The sequence below is a fragment of the Ursus maritimus genome, unplaced genomic scaffold, assembly GCF_017311325.1.
Source record: "Ursus maritimus isolate PB19 unplaced genomic scaffold, ASM1731132v1 scaffold_14, whole genome shotgun sequence".
In the NCBI taxonomy this organism is placed as follows: domain Eukaryota; kingdom Metazoa; phylum Chordata; class Mammalia; order Carnivora; family Ursidae; genus Ursus; species Ursus maritimus.
Window position 1 is genome coordinate 41,068,627 of NW_024423786.1, and position 24,445 is coordinate 41,093,071.

At 49.8% G+C, this 24,445-nt stretch overlaps 1 protein-coding gene across 1 annotated transcript in view; it reads left to right on the top strand.

The window, feature by feature from the left end:
• The window catches only part of LOC103675115 (SREBF chaperone), a 72,259-nt gene that overhangs the window by 32,858 nt on the left and 14,956 nt on the right, over positions 1 to 24,445 (top strand). The window contains exons 2-3 of the mRNA XM_040628900.1: positions 4,923 to 5,142; positions 16,752 to 16,881. Of these exons, the coding sequence (XP_040484834.1) occupies positions 5,021 to 5,142; positions 16,752 to 16,881 (252 nt within the window). The 5' untranslated portion in view covers positions 4,923 to 5,020. The remainder of the gene's footprint in view (positions 1 to 4,922; positions 5,143 to 16,751; positions 16,882 to 24,445) is intronic.

Here is a 24,445-nt window from a genome sequence, read left to right on the forward strand (position 1 = left end):
TCAGTTAAGTGTCCGACTCTTGATCTCAGCTGAGGTCATGATCTCAGGGTTGTGAGTTCAAGACACATGTTGGGCTCCACACTGGGCGTGGAGCCTATACTAAAAACAAACAAACAAAAAACCTTTCCATTAATAAAAGCCCAATATCTGATGGCTTCACTAGTGAATTCTATCAAGTGCAGGGAGATCGGTAGGAGAAAGAAGGGAAGAATGAAGGGGGTGTAAACAGAAGGCGGAATGAACCACAAGAGACTATGGACTCTGGGAAACAAACTGAGGGCTTCAGGGGTGGGGTGGGGGATTGGGATAGGCTGGTGATGGGTATGAAGGAAGGCACGTATTGCATGGAGCACTGGTTACCTGCAAACAATGAATTATGGAACACTACATCAAAAACTAATGATGTACTGTATGGTGACTAACATCATAAAAAATTTAAAAAATAAAGGTTTATGATGAACTCTTCCAAAAAATTAGGAGGAAGCACTTCCAAGTCATCTTGTGAAGCCGGCATTATCCTAATATCAAAGCTAGACAAAGACATCATAAAGAAGGAAGACTGCAGACCAGTATCCCTTATGAATATAGACATAGTAGCCCTTAGCAAACCAAGACTGCCAACATTCAGAAGGGTTATACCCAGTGATACAAAGTTGGTTCAACATGAGAAAACTCTGCCTTTGTAATATATACATCATTAGTAAGATAAATAAAAAAACACAAGACTATCTCAAAAGACACACAAAAAAGCCATAATACCCTTTGATGATAAAAAAAACCAAAACACAAAACAACTCTTGGGGCTCTTGAGGGGCTCAGTCAGTAAAGCATCTGACTCTTGATTTCAGCTCAGGTCATGATCTCAGGGTTATAAGATTAAGCCCCTCGCTGGGCACAACAGGGTGTGGAACCTGCATAAGATTCTCTCTCTCCCTCTGCTCCGCGCCCCCCCCCCTTAAAATAACTCTAAAAAAAAAAAAAAACCCTCTCAAACTAGGAAGAGAAGGGGTCTTTCTCAGCCTGATAAAGGCATCTATGAAAAACTTCAACGTAATACCATATTTAATGGTAAAAGAGTGAATGTTCTCTTCCTAAGCTCAGGAATAAGATGAGGGTTCATTCTCACCACTGCAGTTCAGCATTGTACTAGAAGTTCTAGCCAAGACAGTTTCTTTTTCTTTTTTTTTAAAAATCTATCGTTGTAATAAAAACACATAACATAAAATTGACCATCTTGACCATTTTAAGTATACAGTTAGTAGTGTTAGTATTTCACATTGTTGTGAAATAGATCTCTAGAACTTTTTCATTTTACAAAACTGAGAGATTCTATAGCCATTTTTAAAAAATGTTAATGCATTTGTTTTTACTATGTATTATTTAATGACTTTAGCAACCTTAACCAAATAAAAGGCATCCAGATTAGAAAAGAAGAAATTAAACTAACTCTCTTTGCAAATGACATGATCTTATGTATATAACATCCTAAGGCATACACACATGGCAGAGAGACAGGTGTTCAGTGTCGTCATTAGGGAAATGCAGTTTAAGACCCAGGTAGTTATCAGTACACACCTGTGGCCAAAATAAAAAATAGTGGAAATACCAAATGATGGCAGATGAGAAGAAACAGAATCTCATATGCTGCTGGTGGAAATATAAAATGGTACAAGCACTCTGGAAAATATTTTGGCAGTTTCTTAGGAAACTGCATGCCATATTATCTAGCAGTTTCATTTGTAGGCATTTATTCCAGAGAAATGGGATAGTTAGTAAACCTTTGTGGTAAAAACAAGCATGATAGGTCCAGTGTGGCTGAAGCTTGGGAGAGATGGTGAGTATTTTCAACAAACGATTCTGAAAAGCTGTGGTGGGATAGAGCCTGTAGTCTGTATAGTTTTTTTTTTTTTTTACATCTTTTTTTCCTATTACCCGCACATCCTTTGGGTCTTGGGCATATTTATTTTTCTTGGTTGATTCTTAATAAGTGTGAGCTGGTTGAAGAGAATTTTAAATGTTGAGTGTTTGGTGAATATAGGCACAAAAAGATAATCATTTCTTAAAAATCTTATGAGAGGGGTGCCTGGGTGGCACAGCGGTTAAGCGTCTGCCTTTGGCTCAGGGCGTGATCCTGGAGTCCTGGGATCGAGCCCCACATCAGGCTCCTCTGCTATGAGCCTGCTTCTTCCTCTCCCACTCCCCCTGCTTGTGTTCCCTCTCTCGCTGGCTGTCTCTATCTCTATCGAATAAATAAATAAAATCTTAAAAAAAAAAATCTCATGAGAATATGTTACGTATATGTGGATTTTCCTGACATTTTCCCATGTGTTTTCTCATTTGGGGCCCGTTCAGAACTGTGGGCATCTCAAGCAAGCTGATGACAGAGTGGACGAGCCTGCCTTCCCAGTCTGTCCTCAAGGGTGCATTCCATTCCTTGCGCCCTTGCCCTTTATTTTCTGAGCCCGAGTGTCTGACTTGATCCGGGCTTGTCCTCAGGGCTGTTCTGAATGGTTCTAGGAGTTTTTCTCTTTATGTGAACAGCTCTGTAATTTGGGTGTCTAATCACAAACTCCTTTGTTTTTGCTTATAGTGGGGTCTCCCACAAAGGCGGGCAGCAGGATTGTTTGCGTTTTCATGTAACAGACACTTAGGCCTCCCGGCCCTCTATCCTTGCCACATGGTGTTTCTTTAAATTCAGGAAGCCGAGCTGTAGATTTTGATCTGAAGAAACCTATACAAGTATGGGGCAATGTAGGAAAAACAGGTTTTTGGATCAGGTTGTGTAAATTTTGCTTTGGAGTAGCTTTGCATTAAAATGTATACAGTGGAGTAGAGATAAATAATGTCTCCTCTTAGTAGGTTCAGGTAGGTTGGCTGTGTAATGAACTAGAATTTAGATTTTTTTTGTTGTTGCTTTGTTTTTCAGGTGCTGTGAAAATTAACAGTTAGTATAACTGATAATATTAAAATCAGTGGGAGCTGAAATGAACTAAGATCATGTCAGAAAGAGTTGTGTTTGCTGCAAACTGGAAGTGAATTAGTTTTTTTCTCCTCTCTATAGTTCCACTTGTTAAAGCAGGACTGCAGAGGTGGGGGGCCCCTCCCCCTCGTGTGTTGCCAATGTGTGTACAGAGGCGGCGGCGAAGGAGATTGGGATTACAAAGTCAGAATTTTCTGGAGGGCTTGGTTTTGCGACACTTAAGGGAAGAGATGTGAGACTTGTCAGAGGACTGAGGTTGGAAGAGGTACAGTTGGTTTATGGCCTTCAGTTTTGGGAGATCCTTGCGGTAGTGTCTCTCTCCCTGCAGGCGTACAGCTCATCACTGTTTCCCCACCCCCAGCCTGGGGGCAGGATGGAGGGCCAAGGCACCCGAGCAGAAACGCTGCTTCCCGGAGTCCTTGTGCCCGCTGGGTGGTGAGCACTAGTGCGGGTCGCCCCCATGGGTGCTCTGCTAGAGACCTCTCTGACTTGCGGTGCTCCAGGTGAGCCTCGTGAATGTGGAGCTGCTGGAAACACCTGTGCTGCTTGGGCCAGCAGCTGCCACCTGTAGGCTCCTCTCTCCTATCTAGAGCCTGTTGAGTTGACCCACAGAAGGTTCTATTTCCTTAGAAGGTTGCTGGACTGGAAAATTGCATATGTACTTAAAGCTTGTGTTTCCTGGAAGGTAGAAGGAGTGTTAGCCATTCATCTTGTGAACTGGCGTGGTGTGACTCCTTTGGCTTCTCCTTTCTGGTCTCAACGCTGCGGAAGAGTCACCTCTTTGGCCTGGGTTTCCATCAGTGAGCCTGATCAAGCCAAGATACAAGTCCGGGCACATTCCCTATAATGCAGACCAAAGAAAACAACAACGTGGAGCAGGAGAAGTGGGTTTATACGTGGGTAACAGCGGAGAGCTCGTAATGAAGGGGATTCTAGATCCCTGGGCCTTCTGCTGTAGTTTTCTATTCTGATTTTATTGGTCAAGGTTTTCTACTTGGAAGCAACAGAAGTTAATTTTGGCTCACACAGGCAGAAAGAGGATTTATTGGAAGGATATGGGATGGCTCACAGACTGGAAAGAAAAGCTGCTGAGCCTCGTCTTCAGAAAGGGCTGGAGTCAGAGGAGCCATGATCTCGGGAATAGGAACCTCTTGGGGGTGAATAACTCCACCACATCCAGTTCCTGCTGCTTTTTGCTCAGAAGTCAAAGTCCACGGACAGAGGCCCAACCACCCGGCCTGGTGTGGGTCAGGGAGGGGCACCTTGACTGACAGCCTGTCCAGGCCCAATCCTGTGGAGAGAGGTGGTTCCTCTGTGCCACAAAGGAGCCGGCTGCTGGGCAGGCCCGAGCAGGATTGCGTCCCGGGAACAGCTGCCTCACCGGGAGCGGTAGCTTCCCCCTGATGCTGCTGCCACAGTGACATTTGTTTTCTGTCAGAGGCCTGGGCCTTTTGGTGTTTCGTGTTAAAGGCTGACTCCACTGAACATTCTTTACCAGTGAAACACTGTGTGTGCAAGACTGTGTTTTCTGAGGGGTCAGCCCTGTGTAAAGTTTTTCCCCGAGGATTTCTGTCAAGGCGGCCTATGTCCAGAGAAAGGTGGGGAGGATGTCCAGAATGCCCCTTTGTCAGAGAGCAGCTGGAGGTGATTTCTGTTACCCAGGTGTGCTTTCCTGGGCCACCAGTGGGAAGGGTGCCCTCTCCAGGGAATGGTCTTCTAGAAGTGCCTGTATGGAAGAGGGTTGAGAGTTTATCGTCAGTGCGTTAGACTGACTGAGCAACCGCCCACAGTTACCAAGAGCTGACCAGAGGGTGTGTGTGTGTGTGTGTACTGATGTCTCCAGACCCTGCATGTAGGCATCCTGAAACACGTCTCCAGCCACGCATCACAGCTACCCCCCCAGCAGCCCCAGGACTCGTTGACTTTTCTCCCTTCTTGCCAGGTACCTGCAGATGGTGTCCATTGTCAGTGCTGTCCAGCGCACACCAGGCTGATCCATGGTCACTTTCCGGGATGGCAGCAAGGTGACTTCAGCTGAGGATGACCCTGACTGAAAGGCTGCGCGAGAAGATATCTCAGGCCTTCTACAACCATGGGCTGCTCTGTGCATCCTACCCCATCCCTATCATCCTCTTCACGGGGCTCTGCATCTTAGCCTGCTGGTACGTTTCTGAGTCGCGCTGGATGTGGCGGGCCACTGCATTGGGACAGTAGGTTTCCTAATGCTGATTGCTCTGTAGCCCTCGGACTGTGTATACTTTTTACACATTGGAACTGGAGGCTCATCGGAGCTTCTGGGTGGAGAGTTCGAGTCCTGGGGCTCCTAGACTGAAAACAGTCCAGGCTGGCCCTGACTTAGCGATTCACCAGATTTGTTCACATCACTGGTAGTCTATTTCAAAATAATGTTTAGACACTTCTAAGATACTGAAAGATAATTGAAAGGCATGATCTTTAATATTCCTTCTCAACAGTGACAGTTTCATTTTGGTACCTGGTTAAAAGCAGGAGCATTCGAGTGTTGTAAAACAGAGTCCGTGTGAACAAGTCCTTGGACACCCTCGTGCAGGGTCACCCAGAGACTTGGTCCTCTGCTCTCTTGTCATTTTCTGGTGTTCACGAGGAGCGTCCTTCTGACCTCTTGCTGATTCTCAGGGCCTGCCGTGCTCCCCGATGACTGTCGTGCCTGCCGTAGCCGCCTTCAGTTCACGTCTGTCTTTCTGTTGCAGGGCCTCACAGAAGCGGAAGGCCACGGCTGATGATGACATGTAAAAGGACAGGCTTGGTGTAGGAGGATATCTGTTGGCCTTTTTTGGCCCTAAAACACTGACAGCCATGAAAAGAGCCCACTGTGTTATCCTTGCCTCTGGAAAGGGTCCCACATTCTTTGTACATCTGACGTTTGTTAGACGTACTCAGTGCCGTGCTGGAAGGGGGGTGGTTCAGGACTGAGCTCGCTGTCGCGTTGGTAATGATACCGAGTTCTTCTCTAATTAGGACTAAGAAAGATGAGTATCTTTCATTGAGAATTTCCTGCTGGGTGCTTCAGGCATGTAATTAATCTCATCAATCCTCATAATAACCTTGGGAAGCAGTCCAGTTATATTTCCATTTAACCAAAAGAGGATGGAGGATTGGAGCCTTGCGTGGTCTACTCTCCTTGCTCTGGCTCCGTGTATTTGTACTGATGCTTAAATTTTGTTAAATTGTGTTGTAAAAGATAAGATACGGCTCCATCCTGTGGGAGATAAATTAGTAGAACCCAGATCCTGTGTTTGTTTTTTACCCTCTAAGTTAATTATCTTTTAAAAAATTTCTCAGGGTCATACTTTTTAAAAGTCACCTCTGTCCTTCAGAGTCATGTTTTCCTAGGCCTGGCATACGTGGTTTTCAAACCTGAGCTAGCAACAGAGTCACCTGGAGGCATGCGCAACACGGATTGCCGAGCCTCGCCCCAGAGTTTCTCATTCATCAGGTCTGGGCTGGATCTAAGAATTTGTGTGTCTGACAAGTTCCCGGGCCTGGGACCACGTGCTGAGAGCCACTAGACTGTCTTTCTTGAAAATCTCTCTGCCGCTCTGTCACATCTAACACAGATATAAAAGTGTGTTCTCTTTTATTCTGATTTCTGAAGCAGCAGTTCGCGGGGACGCTCGTGGTTATTATCCCTGGTATGGCCTTCTGTTGAGGGTGGTGGGACTGAGCTTCCCCTGCGCTAAATTCTCAGGTCCTCAGTGGCCTCTGCACGTGGGAAGGTGGTAAGAAGTACTTACATGCTGTGTGGTCAGTTTGACTTGAAGAGGGGTAGTTGTGATTCCCCTTCCACAAAGATAGCTCTGGCTACAGAAAAGGAAAGGGTGTTTCCTGTTTGCCATTCATCTTTGGGGATTGGGTGTCACCGGCTGAGACCAGGCAGCGTCCTGGACCGGGAATGTAGGATACAGGTAGCAGCTGCTTGCGTGCAGTCTGGCCTTACCTGTGAGTGAGTAATTTGCTATTACACAAGTGTTTCAGGACAGTCAGTCCTTGGATTTATGACGTGAGGGCCTCTGGTATGAAAACCTTAGGAGATGGCTATGGGTCTCAAGTTTGGAGGACTCCTTCTTGACTCAGGGTGAATTAGAATGGGCTGGAAGGTGGGGGAAGAGGTAGATGTGATGATAGCAATATTTAACAACCAGCACAGCCCAGATGCAGCTAAGCCTCCCTTATATCCCACAGGTGCTCCTGGCTGAACATCGGTTCTGGGAAGGGGGTGGGCAAGGCTCGGGGTAGGACTGAGTTGATGGGAAGGCAAGGAAGACTGATCTTCATTGACTCCTGGCTTCGTAAGTCCTTTGGTGCTTTTCCTTTCACATGTGGTGTTCTGTTTGGTGCCCGACATCTGTAGAGGGGATGTTATGTCCTAGTTTTTTTCAAGATGATGAAACTAGCATGGAGAGCTGATAAGTGGTGTTACAACTGGCAGGTCCTTGTGGAAAGCCCTGTACTTTCTCCACTTCACCAAGGTGATAAGAACTTTTTGAAGAATACTCTTGGCTGCTGATAGCTATCATTGCAAGGAGTTTGCTCCCTGAACAGGAAGCCTAAGAGAGATGGTCTCGGCTGCCATGGGCCAGGAGCAGGGTCTAGTCAGGCTCTGCCTAGACAAGAGCAGAGAGGCTTTTTGAGGCAGTAGCCCTGTGTAGCAGAAGTTGAGGAGAGAGCACAAAGTTGGGTTTTATAGCACTTCAATAAAGATGGCCATAATCTATGCCAGGCACCGTGCCGGGCCCGTGACGCGCACATCTCTCCTCAGAAGCGCAGTCTGGGCCCGAGACACACAGTTGCAGTACCATTGGATACTGCGCTCAGCAGGTGTGACCTGGCCTTGGTCACAGGCAGACAATGTCAGGGAGGCTTCTCGGGGGGAGCACCTCTGAGCCAAAACCCTGCAGGAAGAATGAGTGGCATCTTCCTGCCTCCTTTGCTGTTTATGGTCGTGACCATCAGTCAGCTCAGTCAGCAGCCGGGCAGGGAGGGCGGTGCCCCGGGGAGCCCCTCTGAGAACCTGCTCCCTCCTCTGGTGCCGCCTTCCAAAGGTGCTGCAGTTTCCTCATGTCTTTGCAGTCACGAGGTTTTTCTTTGAAGAGGAAAACCAGCCTTAGGTACTACCCCGTTCTTAGTGCTGTGTACTTACTTTCCCAAACCAGCGTCTTTGTCGTGTCATCTCAAAGGAGCCTTCTAACAACTTTTCTTAAAATCTGATTGGCTTGGGGTGCCTGGGTGGCACAGTCGTTGGGTGTCTGCCTTCGGCTCAGGGCGTGATCCCACGCTGGGGTCGAGTCCCACATCAGGCTCCTCCGCTGGGAGCCTGCTTCTTCCTCTCCCACTCCCCCTGCCTGTGTTCCCTCTCTCGCTGGCTGGCTGTCAAATCAATAAAATCTTTAAAAAAAAAAATCTGATTGGCTTAGGAAAAATTTTCCAAGGCTAGATGAAGTCTGTCGGCCTCCTAAAATGACAGTTTGTTTCAAAGAATCCACAGATTCTGGGCCTTTTTGTCCAAGAGACCAGATATTGTGGCCTAGGGCACAAGCCTCCCTGTCCTCTTGTAACCTGGGAAGCTTTTTTGTCCAGAGCAGGGTCCCCCCTTCTGTTCAGAGTCTCAGGTTGCCTGCAGAAAACAAAGTGTGGGGCATAGACAGCTTTTAGTAGTTGTGTTAGATAGCTACGTTCTATTTAGTGGCTTGTCTTTCATTGTCCCTGGAATGAGGCACTTGTGCAGCTTGAACTCAGAGGACTCCTGCGCTTGAGGGCCCTGTTCAGATCTAGCGGCCACCTGAGCTGTAGCCCCGTTCGTCAGCACCGGATCACCCTGGGAGCCGTGAGTGCTTTTTCCTCTGGGAACATCTGGTGAAACCTGCAGCACCCGTAGGCGCTGTGGCAAGAGGTGTCTTCATATTTCCTACAGGTTAGGCCACCTGAGGTGTGGCCCCGCAGCGGCCCAGCAAGGCACAGGGTGCTATTGCTTCCAGGCAGGGAAGTGGTGGGTGCACCGTGGGATGAAGAAAGAGCATTTGGGTGCCAGGCTGCCTACCGGCCTTCCTGGGTGCAGGTCAGAGGTTAACAGGAGGGTCGTTGGTCCCTTGTTGATTCTGCAGCCTAATGCTTAAGGCTAGAGAGGGTGATTTTAACATGGAGAGCAAGTCAAATCACGATGAGACCATTCTGAAACCTCATGGAGGACGGTCATCGTGCAGCCTGTGTGGGTGTTCCCGAGCAGGCGGCCCCTGTCTTCTTCCTTTTCCTCTGGAGGGACGCAGTACCTTGGGGCTGAGGTGCATGTCTCAGTTTTGGTGGCCTCTGCTTGTCAGCCTCTCTCCCGGTCTGCCCGGGTTTTGCGTTTCCCCAGATCACTGTGGCCTCTTGGCAGGGTGTGCATGGAGGGGCTTGTGTTAAAGGCTCCTTTTTTCTATGCCTGTATGGCCGTTCTAGACACATTTATATTCTCTTCGTGGACAGAAAAGAAACCGAAGTGAAGTTCTGTGACTGTTCTGGAGAGCCAGGCTGGATAGCTGAGAACAAGTCCCGAAGCTCCACTGAGCTCTGCCCTGAGGCCTACACCTGAGAGCCCAAGGGACCAGCTCCTGCGGCAGCTCCAGGACGCTGGCCTGTTCAGCATGCCCAGGCCAAGGTCTCCACCCAGCAAAAGTTACTCCTGGCCTCACAAACAAGCTCCGGAAAAGCTCTGAAATGCCTGTGGGAGATCAAAGACTCCTTCACCACCCGAAATTTCCTCACACAAGAGAGAGCAGGAGATCTCAGAAGTACCGCCGTCTCATCTTTCACTACCCACCCCAATCCTGTACTGTTGTTCTCCGCTGAGAAGGGGGAAAGAAAACATCTCTCACCCTGATGTCTCCAGACAGGCGCCTCGGGCCACATCTGTGAGCGTCATTTCTGTGGTTGCTGTTTCCTTCTGTCTTCAGCGTCTCCTGAACCCCAATCCCAGAGGACTGGGAGTGAGAAGGGGATGAGACTGGAGCCAGTAGCAGCCACATAATTGTGGGACCAGAGCAGTAGGACGGTGCAGGGCTGCTTGGTCAAGAAGCAGGGGAAAGGGCCGTTAAAGGTCCTAAATGTGCTTGTATGGGAGTGGGTGAAAGGTCCCCACCCAAAGGCCCCCCAGATGTGCTGTGGTGCTGCCAGTCTGGGCTAGAGGATGGCCGTCGCCTCACCCTGCCCTAGGACACAATAGGGTGTGCACATCTGACCCCGACCCCTCCTCTTGTTTTTACATTCAGGCCCCTGCCAGGCGGCAGCAACAAAGGGGATACGTGGCTAAGGGAGGGCAAGGCCAGGTCTTGGGATGCGAGGGGGCAGGGGAGCTGGTGGTCAAGAACGTGTCCCAGGGAGGGGGGACCACAGGTGAACCTACACTCCATACGCTCAGCACACGCTCCATTGTGATGGACTTCACTTCAAAACATAAGTTTAAAGATAAATTTATTAAGAATTTCCATACCGTTGTTGCAGAGCATTGAACCCCAAGCGCTCAGACCTTCTTTGCTTAGGGTCCTGTGCGGCAGTATGGGTTATACACCCATGAAGCCAGGCTTGCGTGGGCCATCCGGAAGATAACTCATCCTGAACATTTCCTGAATGTCTTCCATGTGACTAGCATTGGGGATGCAGAAATTAAAATGGCATGTCCCCTCTGTTTCTTGGATCATCGTGCAGATGACTGGAGGTCTCTGGGATCAGTGATTGCAGGCTGCCATAGAGTATAGAGGAGAGGCACCTGCCTGCTTGGGGACAGAGGAGTAGAGAGGCAGTGTGGCCTTGAAGGCTAGGCAGGCATTTGGATGCAATGAGCACTGGCAGCAAGGTGGGACAGTGAGCCAGGAAGGAAGCAGCAGCACCCAGCACATCACCCCCACAGGCCGCTGGGTCATATCACTGGGGAGTGCTGAGAAACGGTACAGGACGGCCACCTCAGAGCTCCCACCTGGGTGTGGGGGTTGGATGATCTGTGCCAGGGGTCCGCAGACCTTTCCCTAAAGGGCCAGATAGTAAGGCCCATATGGTCTCTGTCACATGTTTTTTCTTTGATTTTTGTTTTATTATTTTTTTTAATTCTATGTATTTAAGACAGAGAGTGAGTGAGCGCGAGCAGGGAGGAGAGGGAGAAGCAGACGCCCTGCTGAGCTGGGAGCCCTACGATGTGGGGCCCCATCCCAGGACCCCGAGATCACGACCTGAGCTGAAGGCAGACGATTAACCGACTGAGCCACCCAGGCCCCCCTTGTTTGTGTAAAATAACGTTTTAAATGTGTAAAAACCATTCTTAGCTCATGGGCCACACAAAAATGGGCCATAGCTGTGATTCGTGACCCCTGATCTGTACAACAGCGTCCGCAGCTGCGGGCTGAGGGCTACCTCCAGCTAGCGCCAGTTCCCAGCACTGAGGCAGAGAGCCTCCGACAGCAGCAGAACAGTCTCGGGGAAAGAATGCAAGCGCTAGCAGTTGGAAATTGGAAATGGAGCCAGCGTGCCCAGAAACAAGAATGGAGGGGGTCAGGGGAGGGCACCAGCAGCCTGTGGGGGTGTGTCGGGTGGTCACATGTGGGGAGCAGGCTGTACAGGTGTGGCAACAGAAAGTTATGGGGTTGGGCGGTGGGGGAGGTTTGGGATTTCAGGTCCATACCTGATTAAGAGAGAGATGATTTCAGGGGTAGAGGCAGAGTCTAGCTAGGCCAGCGCATGGGCGAGAGTTGATGGTTGCTTAGTCTAAGTGGGAGCCCTGGAGGTGATGAGATGTGGCCGTGTCTGAATATATTTTGAAGGTGGAGCCCTCAGGATTATCTGAAGACCAGACGTGAAGTTTGAGAAAAAGAGGAGTCAGGATCAAAGTGCTTGGCCTGAGCAGCTGGATGGGCGGAGCTGAGACAGGAAAGGCAGGGGAGGCTTTAGAGACCTGGTTCGTTTCCTTTGCGCCTGTAAGATCAGGGTAAGCCAAGATACAATCTGGTCTTAGAAATGAGTTTTGCGGAAGTAACGGGGGTGGTGGTAGAAATCCCCAGATCGTTTCTTTAAATGTCTCTAGTCTGTTTTCTAACCTTGGAAAAGTGAGTGTTTTTACTTCTGAAAATTGCCTGACAACTTTTCTTCCAAGCTTTCCTTCTGGGTAGAATTTGGTAGCCATGGATGGTGATTATTCCCTTGCATCTTGCAGTTTGGTAGAATCTTTTTCTTGGTGTTTTTCTTTGCCTACGTTAAAAGTATTCCTTGGTCATCAAAATTTTTTTAGCAAAACAAATGCGATACGAGGCATTCGAGTGTGATGTTAAGAGCACGGATCCTGGTGCCATGCTGCCTGTCTTGACATACTGGTTTTGTTGCTTTCTAGTGGGGACATAGCTTCTGCATGTCTCCTTGGGTTGTGGTGAGGCTTAAATGAGCAAATAGGTGGAAGGCACTGGGACTGGTGCCTAGCACATAGGTATTCAGTGGAAGAAACCATCACTAGTGACAGGTCCACTGTCACTGATAGGAACCGTGTTGGGGTGAGTATGGGGCACTTTGGTAGCTCACAGGAGGAGCTACCAAAGGGAACCCAGACTTTGGGGAAAGGGAAAAGTCTTCCTGGGACAAGTGGTACCACAGCTGAGGCCTCAAAGAGGAGTTATCTAGAAGAACAGGTAGGTGTGTTCCAGCAAGGACAGAGCCTCAGAAGCAGGAGAGCAGTTGTGTGGCTTCAGGGCAAGGGTGGAGAATGACTGCGAGCCTGTGGACTTTTCCCAAGAGACTTTATCCTAAGAAAGGTGGAGGCTCTGTAGTATACTGCCCTTCTTTCTCTTCCGGCTGCAGTGTCTAGACTGCTGGAGTTCACAGGTGTTTGTAATAATTCACAGTTTGAGAAACAGGCTGCCCCTAGTTCTGTCGTGTGCTTGGAGCAGCGGAGCTGTGGGTAGTGGGTGTAGATGCGGAGTGCACTGCCTGCTTTCTTCCTGTAGTCGGGCTCAGGCTCCCTCGGGCTTCGCTCTAGGCCCCCAGACTCCTCTCCACACGCAGAGCCTAGGGCTCAGCCCGGGTGCTGTGTGGAGCTTTCCAGAGCAGAACCTTAGCCAAGTCTGGAGACAGCCCTTCACACCTACCTCCAAACAGTTGTACGAGGGAATGTCACTGTGACTGACAGCTGATTTCTCCTCAGAAACCATGGAGGCCAGAAGGCAGTGGGATAACATTGGAAGTTGTGGATGAAAGAAATTCAACCAAGAATGGTATATTCTACCATACAATTATTTGGTAATGAAGGAGAAATTGAGATATATCCAGATAAACAAAAGCTGAGGGAATTTGTTACCACGAGCCTGCCCTACAAGAAACACTAAAGAAAGTCCTTCAGGCTGAAATGAAGGGATACTAGATGGTAATCTGACACCGTAATTAAAAATAACACTAGTAAAGGTAACCAGACTTGCAACTTTTGGCTTGGTTTGTAACATCTTTCTTTGTCTTTTGGGCTTTAAAAGGCAAATGCATTGAACAATATTTTTTAAATGTATGGTGATGAGCTTACAGTGTATAAATTGTAATCTGTGGTGATCGCAATATAAAAGGGGAGAGGCAGAGATCTATAGAAACGGTTTTTAGATCCTATTGAAACTAAGCTCCTCAGGCTGGATGATTTCAGTTTTCTTATTTTCAAGGTTGCTGACCCCTTCTCCTGCCTGCTCACATCTGTAGAACCCCTCTATAGCAACAGTATTCAATCTAGGTTGTTGTAAATTGTTAATAATAATTGTAATCCCCACGGTAACCAAACAATAACTTGAAAAATACAGAAAAAAAAAAAAAGAAGGGAGTCAAAGTGGCACACTACCAAAAATCAGCCAAAAAAAAAAAGAGGCAGCAACTGAAAGAATTGAGGAACAAAAGTCATAAGACATGCAAAAACAAATAAGTGACACAAATAAATCCTTCCTTATTGGTAATCACATAAAATGTGAGTGGATTAAACTCTTCTATTAAAAGAGACATTGGCAGATTAGATTGAAAAATAATCCATCTGTGTTGCTGTCTAGAGACACTTCAGGTACCTAGTATACACCAGATGTAAGAACACAAAGAGGCTGAAAAGAAGAGGATGGGAAAAAAATCCATGCCAGATAGTAACAGAAAGAGACCTAGAGTGGCTGTATGATTATCAGACACCACTGAAAAGGTTATGAGACCAAGAAGGACAGTGTATATTGATAAATGCCTTAATACAGCAAGAATGCACAACAGTTACAAACACTCACACCTAATAACAACAGAGCCCCAAAACATATGAATTGAAAATGGACTGAATAGAAATGTGAAATCGAGAAATCCACAGTTATAGTTGACATTTGAATACTGCACTTTCAGCACTGGATACAGGAGCCAGACAAGATGATAAGGAAATGGAGGACTTGAGCAACAGTGTCTGCCAGCCAGACCTAACAGGCGTGTAGAGAACACCCAGCAACGGCAGGATTGATGTTCTTCTCAAGTGCCCATGGAACATTCTCCAGGATAGACCATATGTTAGGCACATTAAACAAGTCTTAATAAATGAAAGAAGACTGAAATCACATAGAGTGTCTTTTCCAATCATGGTGGAATGAAACTAAAAATACTAGAAGGAAAACTGGACAATCCACAAATGAGTGGAAGTTAAACAATACATCCTAAAACAACCAGTGAGTCGAGTCAAGTAATCAGAAGGGAAATTAGGAAATACCTTGAGATGAGAACGGAAACATGATACCCCAAGTCTGGTGGGGTGCTGTGAAAGTAGTACTAGGAGGAAAACATGTGGCTGTGAAGAGGACTCAGTACTCATAACTAAAATATATAAAGAGCTATAAATCAATGAGAAGATAGTCGAAAGAGTTGAAGGACTTCACAAGAGGATTTGTCCAAATGGCCAACAAGCGTGCAAAAGAATTTTCAACATTGTTGCACATTGAAAACACAGAGAGACCCTACTGCCTCCTCCTCGACATGGGTACAGTTAATTGGCCTGACGGCATCTAGAGGTGGCAAGGCTCTGGAGCAGTTGGAACTCCTGTCACGCTACTGGTGGGAACATACATTTGTACAACTACTTTGGAAAATTGGTGTTGTCTGTGAAGCTGGACATGTGTGCCCTCACCCCAGAAGTTGTCTTCTGGGAGCACACCCAACAGAAGTGAGTGCTTATGGCCACCAAAAGCCATATATAAGAATGACCGTAGTAGTTCTGTTCTTAATAACGGAAACTGGAAACCAGCCACAGGTTCCTTGACAGTGGATTGGAAACACGCACTGAAGTATAATCCAGTGGGATGGCACGTATCTGCGGGAAAGGGTGATCGGCTGCGTGCAGTGCTATGGATGAATCTAGCAGATAAAATTTAAGTGCAAGCAGCCAGTCACCAGAGAGTACACACATGGAATGGGTGATTTCATTTATAAGCCATTAAAAAGGCAAAACTAATTTATGGGGATAGAAGTTCTTTTTATTTTTTGATTTATTTAAGTAGGCTCCACACCCAGTGTGGAGCCCAGTGCAGGGCTCAAACTCACGACCCTGAGATCAAGACCTGAGCTGGGACTAGAGTCAGACGCTTGACTGACTGAGTCACCCAGGTGTCCCCTGATAGTAGTTTGGGGGATGCTCTTCACTGAGCAAGGGCACGAGGCTGCCTTCTGAGGTTCTGGAAATGTTCTGTAGCTTGATGTAGGTAGTGATTATACAGGTGAACGTGTATGTAAAAATTCATTGAACTGCATAGTTAAGATTTGTGCGTCATAGTCTATAAAAGCTAATTCTCAATTCTATAAAAGCTAATTTTCTTTTTTTTTCTTTTTCTTTTTTCTTTTTTTTTAAAGATTTTATTTATGTGACAGAGATAGAGACAGCCAGCGAGAGAGGGAACACAAGCAGGGGGAGTGGGAGAGGAAGAAGCAGGCTCATAGCAGAGGAGCCTGATGTGGGGCTCGATCCCAGAACGCCGGGATCACGCCCTGAGCCGAAGGCAGACGCTTAACCGCTGTGCCACCCAGGCGCCCCTATAAAAGCTAATTTTCAATTAAAAACAGAAGTTTTGTTGAAAAGATGTGAAACCAAGTGCACATCAGTTTGCCAGCTTTTTGGTATAAGGCCAAGGTTTTCCCATGTGAATGGTGGGTCTGAGCGTAAACCACACCCTCGGTGTGTTCTACACGATTTTCGTGATCTCTTTACATTGTCCAGCAATATGCATCAGGATCCTTCGGGATTTTTATAGATTTCCCCGCCAGTTTTTTTTTTTTAATTTTATTTATTTATTTGACACAGTGAGAGAGGGAACACAAGCAGGGGGAGTGGGACCCTGGGATCACATCCTGAGCTGAAGGCAGACACCTAATGACTGAGCCACCCAGGCGCCCCCCCCCCGCCAGTTTCTTACTGTAGTCTTTCTTACATCTAATTCGACAAGTTTTTCTTTCTTTTATTTTTTTTAGCATCTTTATTACATCTCTAAAAATATTCAACCCGTCTGTTCTATGAATTGGACTTCCTTGTAAGCTTTCTGTGACTAAAAATGAGCTTAAAAAATTCTGATCTAGGTGGCTTCTGTGTGTCTTTCTAGTCCGGAAGTTTTATGATTCTGGTATTTTACAACGCACAGTCCCAGCAGGGAGAACGCAGAGTACCTGCAGTGGCTCCCACGTCGCTCATCCCGACACACACTGTGCTCCTGCCATGTTCTAACCCTCCTCTCCTTGTTCGTCCCAGCTGCCCGCTGCTGAAACTGCCCCTGCCAGGGACAGGACCGGTGGAGTTCACCACGCCCGTGAAGGACTACTCGCCCCCGCCTGCGGCCCCTGACCACAAACCAGGGGAGCCCAGTGAGCGGCCAGAGTGGGTAGGTGCTCAGCGTGTGGCTGGGGAGAGCCCCTAGGGTTGGGTGGAGATCGGCCAAGGCAGGGGTTCTAGGAGTGAGGGTGGTGGTGGCCAGCTTCTGATTGGTGGATACGTGCGCTTGACCGGCTTTGCTGAGACACCGCAAATACTTAGTCACACAGTTAACGAATAACCTTTTCTGAAAGGAAACCCCAAATGACACAAAAGTGTGACTGTCCTACAGCGGGCTGGGACCTGTGGTTGTTGTCACTATGGCCAGATGGGTCTGGCTTCCTAGCTGGGCTGCCCACACACCACGTGCGGGGCCGAGCAGTGCTCTGGCAGACAAGCCATCTCCTCCTTGCCCCAGGTGGTCATGAGAACCATGACTGACCATGGAGCATCCCTAGAGAATGTTCTGTCGTCGGAGTCTTGACATCATCAATGTATGCAGTGCGCACCTCATTTTTTCAGATTGGTTAGGTCCGATTTTCTCCTTACAACGCAGTTAGGTAGAAAGAGTTGAGTTTTTGTGTTTGGGGTTTTTTTTTAATACCTTCTACAGTTAAGGAGGCGGGGCCCAGAGTGATGAAGGGCCTCTGTTGTTTAGTTTACGTGGGGTCAGCACTGCATCCGAACCCCAGGACTCCTGACCCCAGGTCCGTGCTGCTTCTGGACCATACTGTCCTCGGTTGACTGTCTCTGAGCTGAGCACTGATGTCCACGAGGAAGTAACAGCCGCTCCAGTACAGGGTCTCAGGCAGGGGAGCTCACTCGCTGTGACCCTGGACTCGTTCTTCGGAGATCTTACAAGTTAGCCCATCTCTAACTTTTACCTGCCAGCTAGTGGATAAAGGGTCCTTCCTTCCACTTGTGCTTTGGTCCCGTGGATTCGAGCTGGTCTGGGTGTGTGGTTAAGGCAGAGAACCAGAGCTCAGAGAGCAGAGCTCTTCCTCTCCCGCCCTCTCTGACAGTGAGTATACATTCCTTTCTGTTCCCTTCGTGGGTAATGTAGCCATCAGGTATCTTGTTAAAAACTTAGCCCTGCTGGTGCTAAACAGAGACCTGGCTGGTCAGCTGGGTGTGTATTAAGCTGTACATGAATCCGTCTTACTAGGACTCTGTCCATCAAGGTCAGAGGGAGCATGGTCCGATGCTGGCAGAAGCCAGCTCTGTGACTTCATGTCCCAGCTTGACCATTGGCGCAGCATAGGCCCTTCTTGGTTCAGACCTTTTACCTTCATTAACCTCTGGATGCACTTGTACCACAGAGTGGCACTGGCTCCTGGTCACAGCAGGGTGGTCTGTGCGGATGCTGCGTGACTCCAGGAGTTCGGTGGGCCTGACGGTACAGGGGAGACATTTAATGCTACAGCTATTGGGGGAGGGGGTGACGTGTTTGTGAGCTCTTTAAACTTCCATTGTGCCCTTCTTTGGTCTGGGATGATGATAGTAAGCAGGTGTACAAATAACTTCAGGGCCAACAATCAGAGGATTGTTTGTTTTCTCTCTTCCTCACTGGAGCCCCCTCCACCGCCCCCGCCACCCCCACCCCCACCCCTGCCTTGAAGGCCTCGGTGCAGTCACCTGGTACTGTGCAGGTCAGCGGTCAGTTACCTTACCTCCACGGACAGTCCGTGCTAAAAATTCAGACCAGCAAAACAGAAGCTTTAGTTACAAGGAACAGAAGACTCAGCCCAAACCAGAGTAAGCAAAAAGGTCATCTTTGGAGTCCTAGAACCCAGGGATAGTATGGCTTGGGCCTCAAGAGCAGCCCACCTCTCTGCTCGGTCAGCGACACTCTTGATCTGCCCAACAGCAGCTCCAGCAGCTTCAGCCCCGTGTTGTTGCAATAGGCAGTCCCGTGCAGGGTGAGAGGGTGCCAGGTTGATCCTAAGTGAGGTTACCTGCCTGTCCCCATCCCAGATCCTGTGGTGAAGGCGGGTACTTTGTTGACTGGCTTCATCTGTTAGTTGTCTCCATCATGAGGCTGAGAACAAGAGAGGACCACTTCCCACGGAGAAGCAGGAGGCTCAGACCCACTGCGGGGTCCTGGTGCTCTGAGTCAGGCCCACCCTTTCTCGGAGTCACTAACTAATGGCTTTGTCAGGTTGGGAGGGACACTTTCTAGAAAGAGAGATGCTTTTACCGGAGGAAGAGAAGAACAAAGCAGAAATGGTAGAAGCTTTGCATTTCGCACACGCATGTGACCTTGGGCAAGTTACTTCACGCCTTTGTGCCCTTGTTTCGGCATTCATAAAGTGGGGATGGTAATGCTATCTATATCATAGTTATCAGAGGATTACTCGAAGGCAGGCAAAGGCTTAGTGCGGTGCCTGGCCCATCACTTGCATTTTGACACATTTGTGGCTATCACTGTTGTCACTGTCATTGATCAGATCTGGCCAAAGTTCTGGAGAAAGAGCAAAGTTCAAATGCTTGGATTGCCCTCGGGGGCACAGCAGGCCCGCAGTCCGTCAGCCTGAGCTCAGATGCCACTCTCTTCAGGAAGCCTTCCCCAGCTTTCTTGCCCTGTTTCTCCTCTCTGCTCTGTATTTCCACCCAGTAGGAATTGTGTTCCATTCAAGCATGTGCAGTCCGGTATTTTAACACAGTGGATGCTGAAGAAAAGCTTCTTGTTGGACAGAGGAACTGTGGCTTCTGTAGCGGGGCAGGAATGTCAAGTGAGGCATTTTTCTTGAGCATGATAGGTGATGAGGTAGCTGGGGCCAAGTTGAATCTGCGGCGGTGGGGTTTCAACTTTGAGTGTGTGGGCAGTGGGAAGCCAGTCCCCCAGAGGCAAGGACATGAGGAAAGTGGCAGTAGGAGCAGTTGTATTGAACTTGGAGAAACTTGGGGATGGAGGTGACCATGCTTAGGAGAAGGGTGGGGGTGTGAAAGGAGTGGAGGGATTGATCTTCAGGAGACGCCAAATCTAATTTTAATGGTTGTAAGCCATGGTAATGTAACCCCATATAACTGACATGTTTTTGGCCACTTTGCCGAATGGTTGTATGTGGTTTTTTTTGGGTCCTCCCAGTTGATGTGTGAGGTCTGGGATTCCATCCCTGTTCCCTAGGAAGAGCCTAGGGCTTAGAGAGTGCAGACACCATTGTCCAAGGCCTACAGCCAGGGCTGGCACTAGAAGTTGAACCCAGCTCCGTCCCCTGAGCCTGCCCTTCCCTGCCCCCCCGCCCCCCCCCTTACATGCCTGGGGCTGGAGGACAAGGATCAGGAGCCCTGTTTGTCAGAATTGCTGAGTAACAGGCGTCTTCTGTCACTGTTTTACAGAGAGCCCCTGGGTGTTGTCAGCATAAAGGTAAACTCCCTGGAGCTCTAGGTTGCTCTATTTGAATGTAGAGGAAGGACTGTGTTTAAAGAAACAAGAACAAAACAAGCTGAGGTCTCCCGCACTGGCCTGGCTTCCCTAGACCCAGTCATCAGGAAACCTGAACTTCCCATGAAGCCCTGCCGGGCTGGCCGCAGAGCCGACTGGGCTTCCAGGGCCAGCGCTGCGGTATTTGTGGTGGTGGCTGAGCCTGGACGTGGGGTTTCCAAGGAGCTCCGGTCAGTGCCTCATGCTGTGAATGCTGGTGGCTGGAGACCCTGGGGATCCCGAAGACCTCAGCTCCCCTACTGCACTGCTTGTGTTGGGCCTTCCCATTTGTTTCCTGTTTCCTGCGGGAACTCGCATGGTTCCCAACTACCCAGGCACATTGGCTTTTGAGAAAAAACAGGCTTGAGAATTGGGCGGCCCTGGCTTGAATCCTGGCTCAGCTGCCTGTCACCTCTGTCCTTGGACACATCCTTTATCTCTCTGGGCCCTGGTTTTCTTATCTGGGTCCTCTAGCTCAGGGTCTCCCAGGGCTGCACTCAAGGTGTCAGCCAAGGCCGCAGTCATCTCCAAGCCGGCTGGGGAGGATCTCCTTCCAGGCCCGCTCCGCGGTCAGTCGGCAGACAGGTTTCTTGCAGGCCGTTGAGCTGAGAGGCTCCCTTCCTCACCGTGTGCTGGCGGAGGGTCCCCTCAGTTCCTTGCTTCGTGGACCTTCCAGAGAAGTTCATGACAGGGCTCATAACTTCACCAGAGTGGCGGCCCCTGAAGAACGGGAAAGAGGAAGAATTAGCGTCTTTTTCTTTCCAGTTATGCGCGTGTGCACACGTGTGCGTGTCAATACACAACATAAAAGTTACCGTATGAACCCTTTGCAGGTACACAGTTCGCTGGTATTAAATACATTCGTGTCGCGCAGCCGTCCGTCTCTGTAACCTTTCATCTTGTAAAACAGAAGCTCCATACCCATTAACCCCCTCCTCCTCCAGCCGCTGGCAACCAGCGTTGCTCCTTCTGTGGCTATAAATCTATTACTTTAGGTCTCTCGTGTAAGTAGAATTGTACAGTACTTGTTTTTTGTGACTGGCTTATTTCACTCAGCATTACGTCCCCAAGGGTTATAATCTTTTGTAACCTAATCTCAGAAACGACATCTCATTACTGTTGTTGTCATCTGTTTGTCAGAAGCCAGTCACTAGGCGCAGCGCACTCTCGGGGGGATTGCGTGTGGGCGTGAGCCCCGGGAGGTGGGGGCGCCTGGGGCCGCGGTAGCAGACGGACTGCGGCAAGCTCCGTCTAGTGCGGAGTCTGCACTCCGTGCCTGCGGGCACCTGGATCCCCGGGCCTGGACGCTTCCGTGGTCACTCCCTTCGGGTACCGCGTGTCACGTCTGTCTCCATGTCTGTTTCTCACTCGATACCCACTAGCGATTGTGATAGCACCCAGCACTGGGAGTGGTGGGGTCCTGGCCACATCCCCGCTGCCCTTTCAGCGCCTGCCCGCCAGCTACCAGTCCCTGCACCTCCTATGTCAGAGGATGTCGGGGGCAGCAAGGCCTGAGGTGCGGGGTGTTGGCGTCCCCTAGGAGCAGCCCTCGAGCAGTAGCTGCGCGGCGGGCCGTGTAATAGCTGAGCCCTCTAGTCCCTTAGGCGGGACGACTCAGCTAAGCCCCGTTACCCATGAAGGTCACTTGGCCAGTAACACCCTTTGGTGGCGGCTTTCCCTGCCTTGTTCCTTGTCCCTTTCCCCTCTCTGTGCTTTCTGCCCCTCCCAAATAAACCACCCGTCTTAGGGCCTGCTCCTGGGGAACCCAGACTGAGGTAAGAGGCAGGCCTATTCCTGTTGAATAAACCACCGTAAGGGAATTTTGATTCCCAGAAGAGGGGGCCTGTGTTGGGTGACGAGTTTGCTACAATCCTGTTAAATGAGCAGACGGAGACCTTGGAAGAGTTGCAAAAACGTGACCTTGGAAGAGTTGCAAAAACGTGAAATAGCTGTTTGGGAAGTTCATTTGGAAATCAGGGAGGGTGAGGCAAGAGTCCTCCAGCAGAGGGAGGCCCAGCCAAGGCCAGGGATCAGAGCTGTGCAGTAGGACTCATTATTCCGCGGTTCTTGCCTGGTGGGCTTCCTGGCCGGGCGTGCAAACGAATGAGTAGAGGGTTTACCCGGCACTGGTGGAAGGACAGCGGAGAAAGAGATGTCTAGGGCAAAGGGATTACATGCTCCTGTGAAAATCTGACGAGAGCCAAGGATCCTCTCCCCTAAAAATGATGATGGTAGTCATAATATGTACACTTTAGGCAGAAACTTTTAAAAATTGGGGGAGCAAGGTGCTCCCAGAACTTCTAGAGCCGTCCCTAGAGCCCAGGGAGAAGGCTCTGGTTCTGAGCCATGTTTGTTAGTCCTTACTGAGATGGTGGCCTGGGTGGAGAGAAGGTGCCTGGGTGGGAAGGGGGCTGGAGAAGGAGTGGAGGGCCCAGGAGCCGGAAGGAGTTTCCCGCCCGGACACTAAGGGTTCATTCGCAGAGGCTCGGTGGGCCTGAGGGTGGAGGGGTGTCCCCAGCAGGGCACTGGACAGAGGAGGTGGCGTGTGCGACACAGCCTTGTGGCCAGCGGGCACAGACCCGGGGCTAGAGGCTCTGCAGTGCCGTGCAGTCCCTGGGTGACACGTCATGTCCTTCACAGGCTTTGGGGACGATTGCCCTGGGGTGGCTCTCCTTGTAGAGCCGTCGTCTCCAGACGGCTTCTCGCCCGCTCAGGCCTGGGTGAGGGGTTGAGCGCATGAGCTGCTACTCAGGGCAGAGCCTGCGGCAGCCAGCTGCATCCAGATCCCTCTTGTGCCTCCGGGCTGCTCTAGCAGGCCTGCGGTGCCAGTGACGAGACAGGTGAGGCCTTCTGTCCCCAGAGCCGTGGTAAGACATGGCTTCATAAATGTAAACTTGCAGAGGCACAGGAGGCCTTACCTTGCTGCTCGTGTTCAGCATCCTGAGCCTTGCTTGTGCGAGAACCTCTCCTCGAGTGGCCAAGTGGCCTTCCTTCATCTCCTCCCCTGCCCTTGGGAGTCCCCGATTGCGATACAGGCCTGGAGACCCCCCTTGCAGCTCCCTGCTGCAGGCTGTAGGCTGTCTCGCCCTGCCTCCACCGGATGACGCCGCACTCCGCACTCCTGAGTGGGCTTCCCGAGCGCTGCTGTCGTCCGGTCGGCCTTCCTCTCAGAACCCCCCCCCCGGGGGGGGCTGTTCTTTGTCAGCTGCTTAGTGTCCAGGCCTCTGGGGCAGGCGTCCTCCCAGCCCCCTGCTCATTCTAGCTGTGATTTCTGGTATTACCTGCCAGGATGGTATTACCTGCCAGGACTCCCTTGTGCTCTCTAGACTGGCTGTGCTCTCCGAGGCCCTCCCTGTTCCTCTCCTGCCAGGCCTCCCCCACCTCACAGCTCCACGCAGTGTCTCCCTGGGCCGTAATCCTGCCACGGCTAATCCAGGACCTCATTTTGGGGGTGTTCCAGACCTCTCCATCACTGGGAATCATTCAGATATGCCTGTTACACATCTGAATTCTTTGGTCAGCTGCCTGTTAGCTCTCCCAGGCAGATGGCAGGTTCTAGTGAGGGGAATGTGTGACGTTCAGTGAGAAGACATGGGCTTGGGCCCTTGCACCACCCTGCACGAGTCATGAAAGCCTGGGGAGTCACCTTGCTTCTCGTAGGACTGTCAGGGGTGGGGGGTCGATGTAAAGATGTGCCGCAACTGTTTATTGCTGATATTTCCGAGAGTACTTAATCTCTGCATGTGATGTTTGTATGCCTGTGTGTGTCTGTGGGTCTGTGTGGCGGGAGGGGTGTGTGTGCACGCGTCTTCTCGATGCTGCAGGGTGAATATCAGTCACCCCCTTTCACAGTGATGAAACTGAAATCCAGAGAAGTCCAACATGTTTTCAAGGCTGTACAGTGGAGAGCTGGGATTTAAAATTGGGTCTTTGGATGAAAATCTGCTGACCTGCAAGTGGCAGGATCCGTAAGACAGGCTGCACCCTACTGGGAGCTTAGGGTCCACTGTGAGTTTGGCAGGCCGGTTCCATAGAGGACTGGATGGTAAGTGCTTTAGGCTTTGTGGGTCACAGTCTGGGGTGAACACCCCTGGGCCATCATTGCGTGAAAGCAGCTGGGGCCAGGATGGAATGGAGTGGGCACGGCTGTGTTCCAGGAAAACCGTAGTTAGAAAAGCAGGTGTTGGGCTTATTGAGCTTGTGGCCCTAG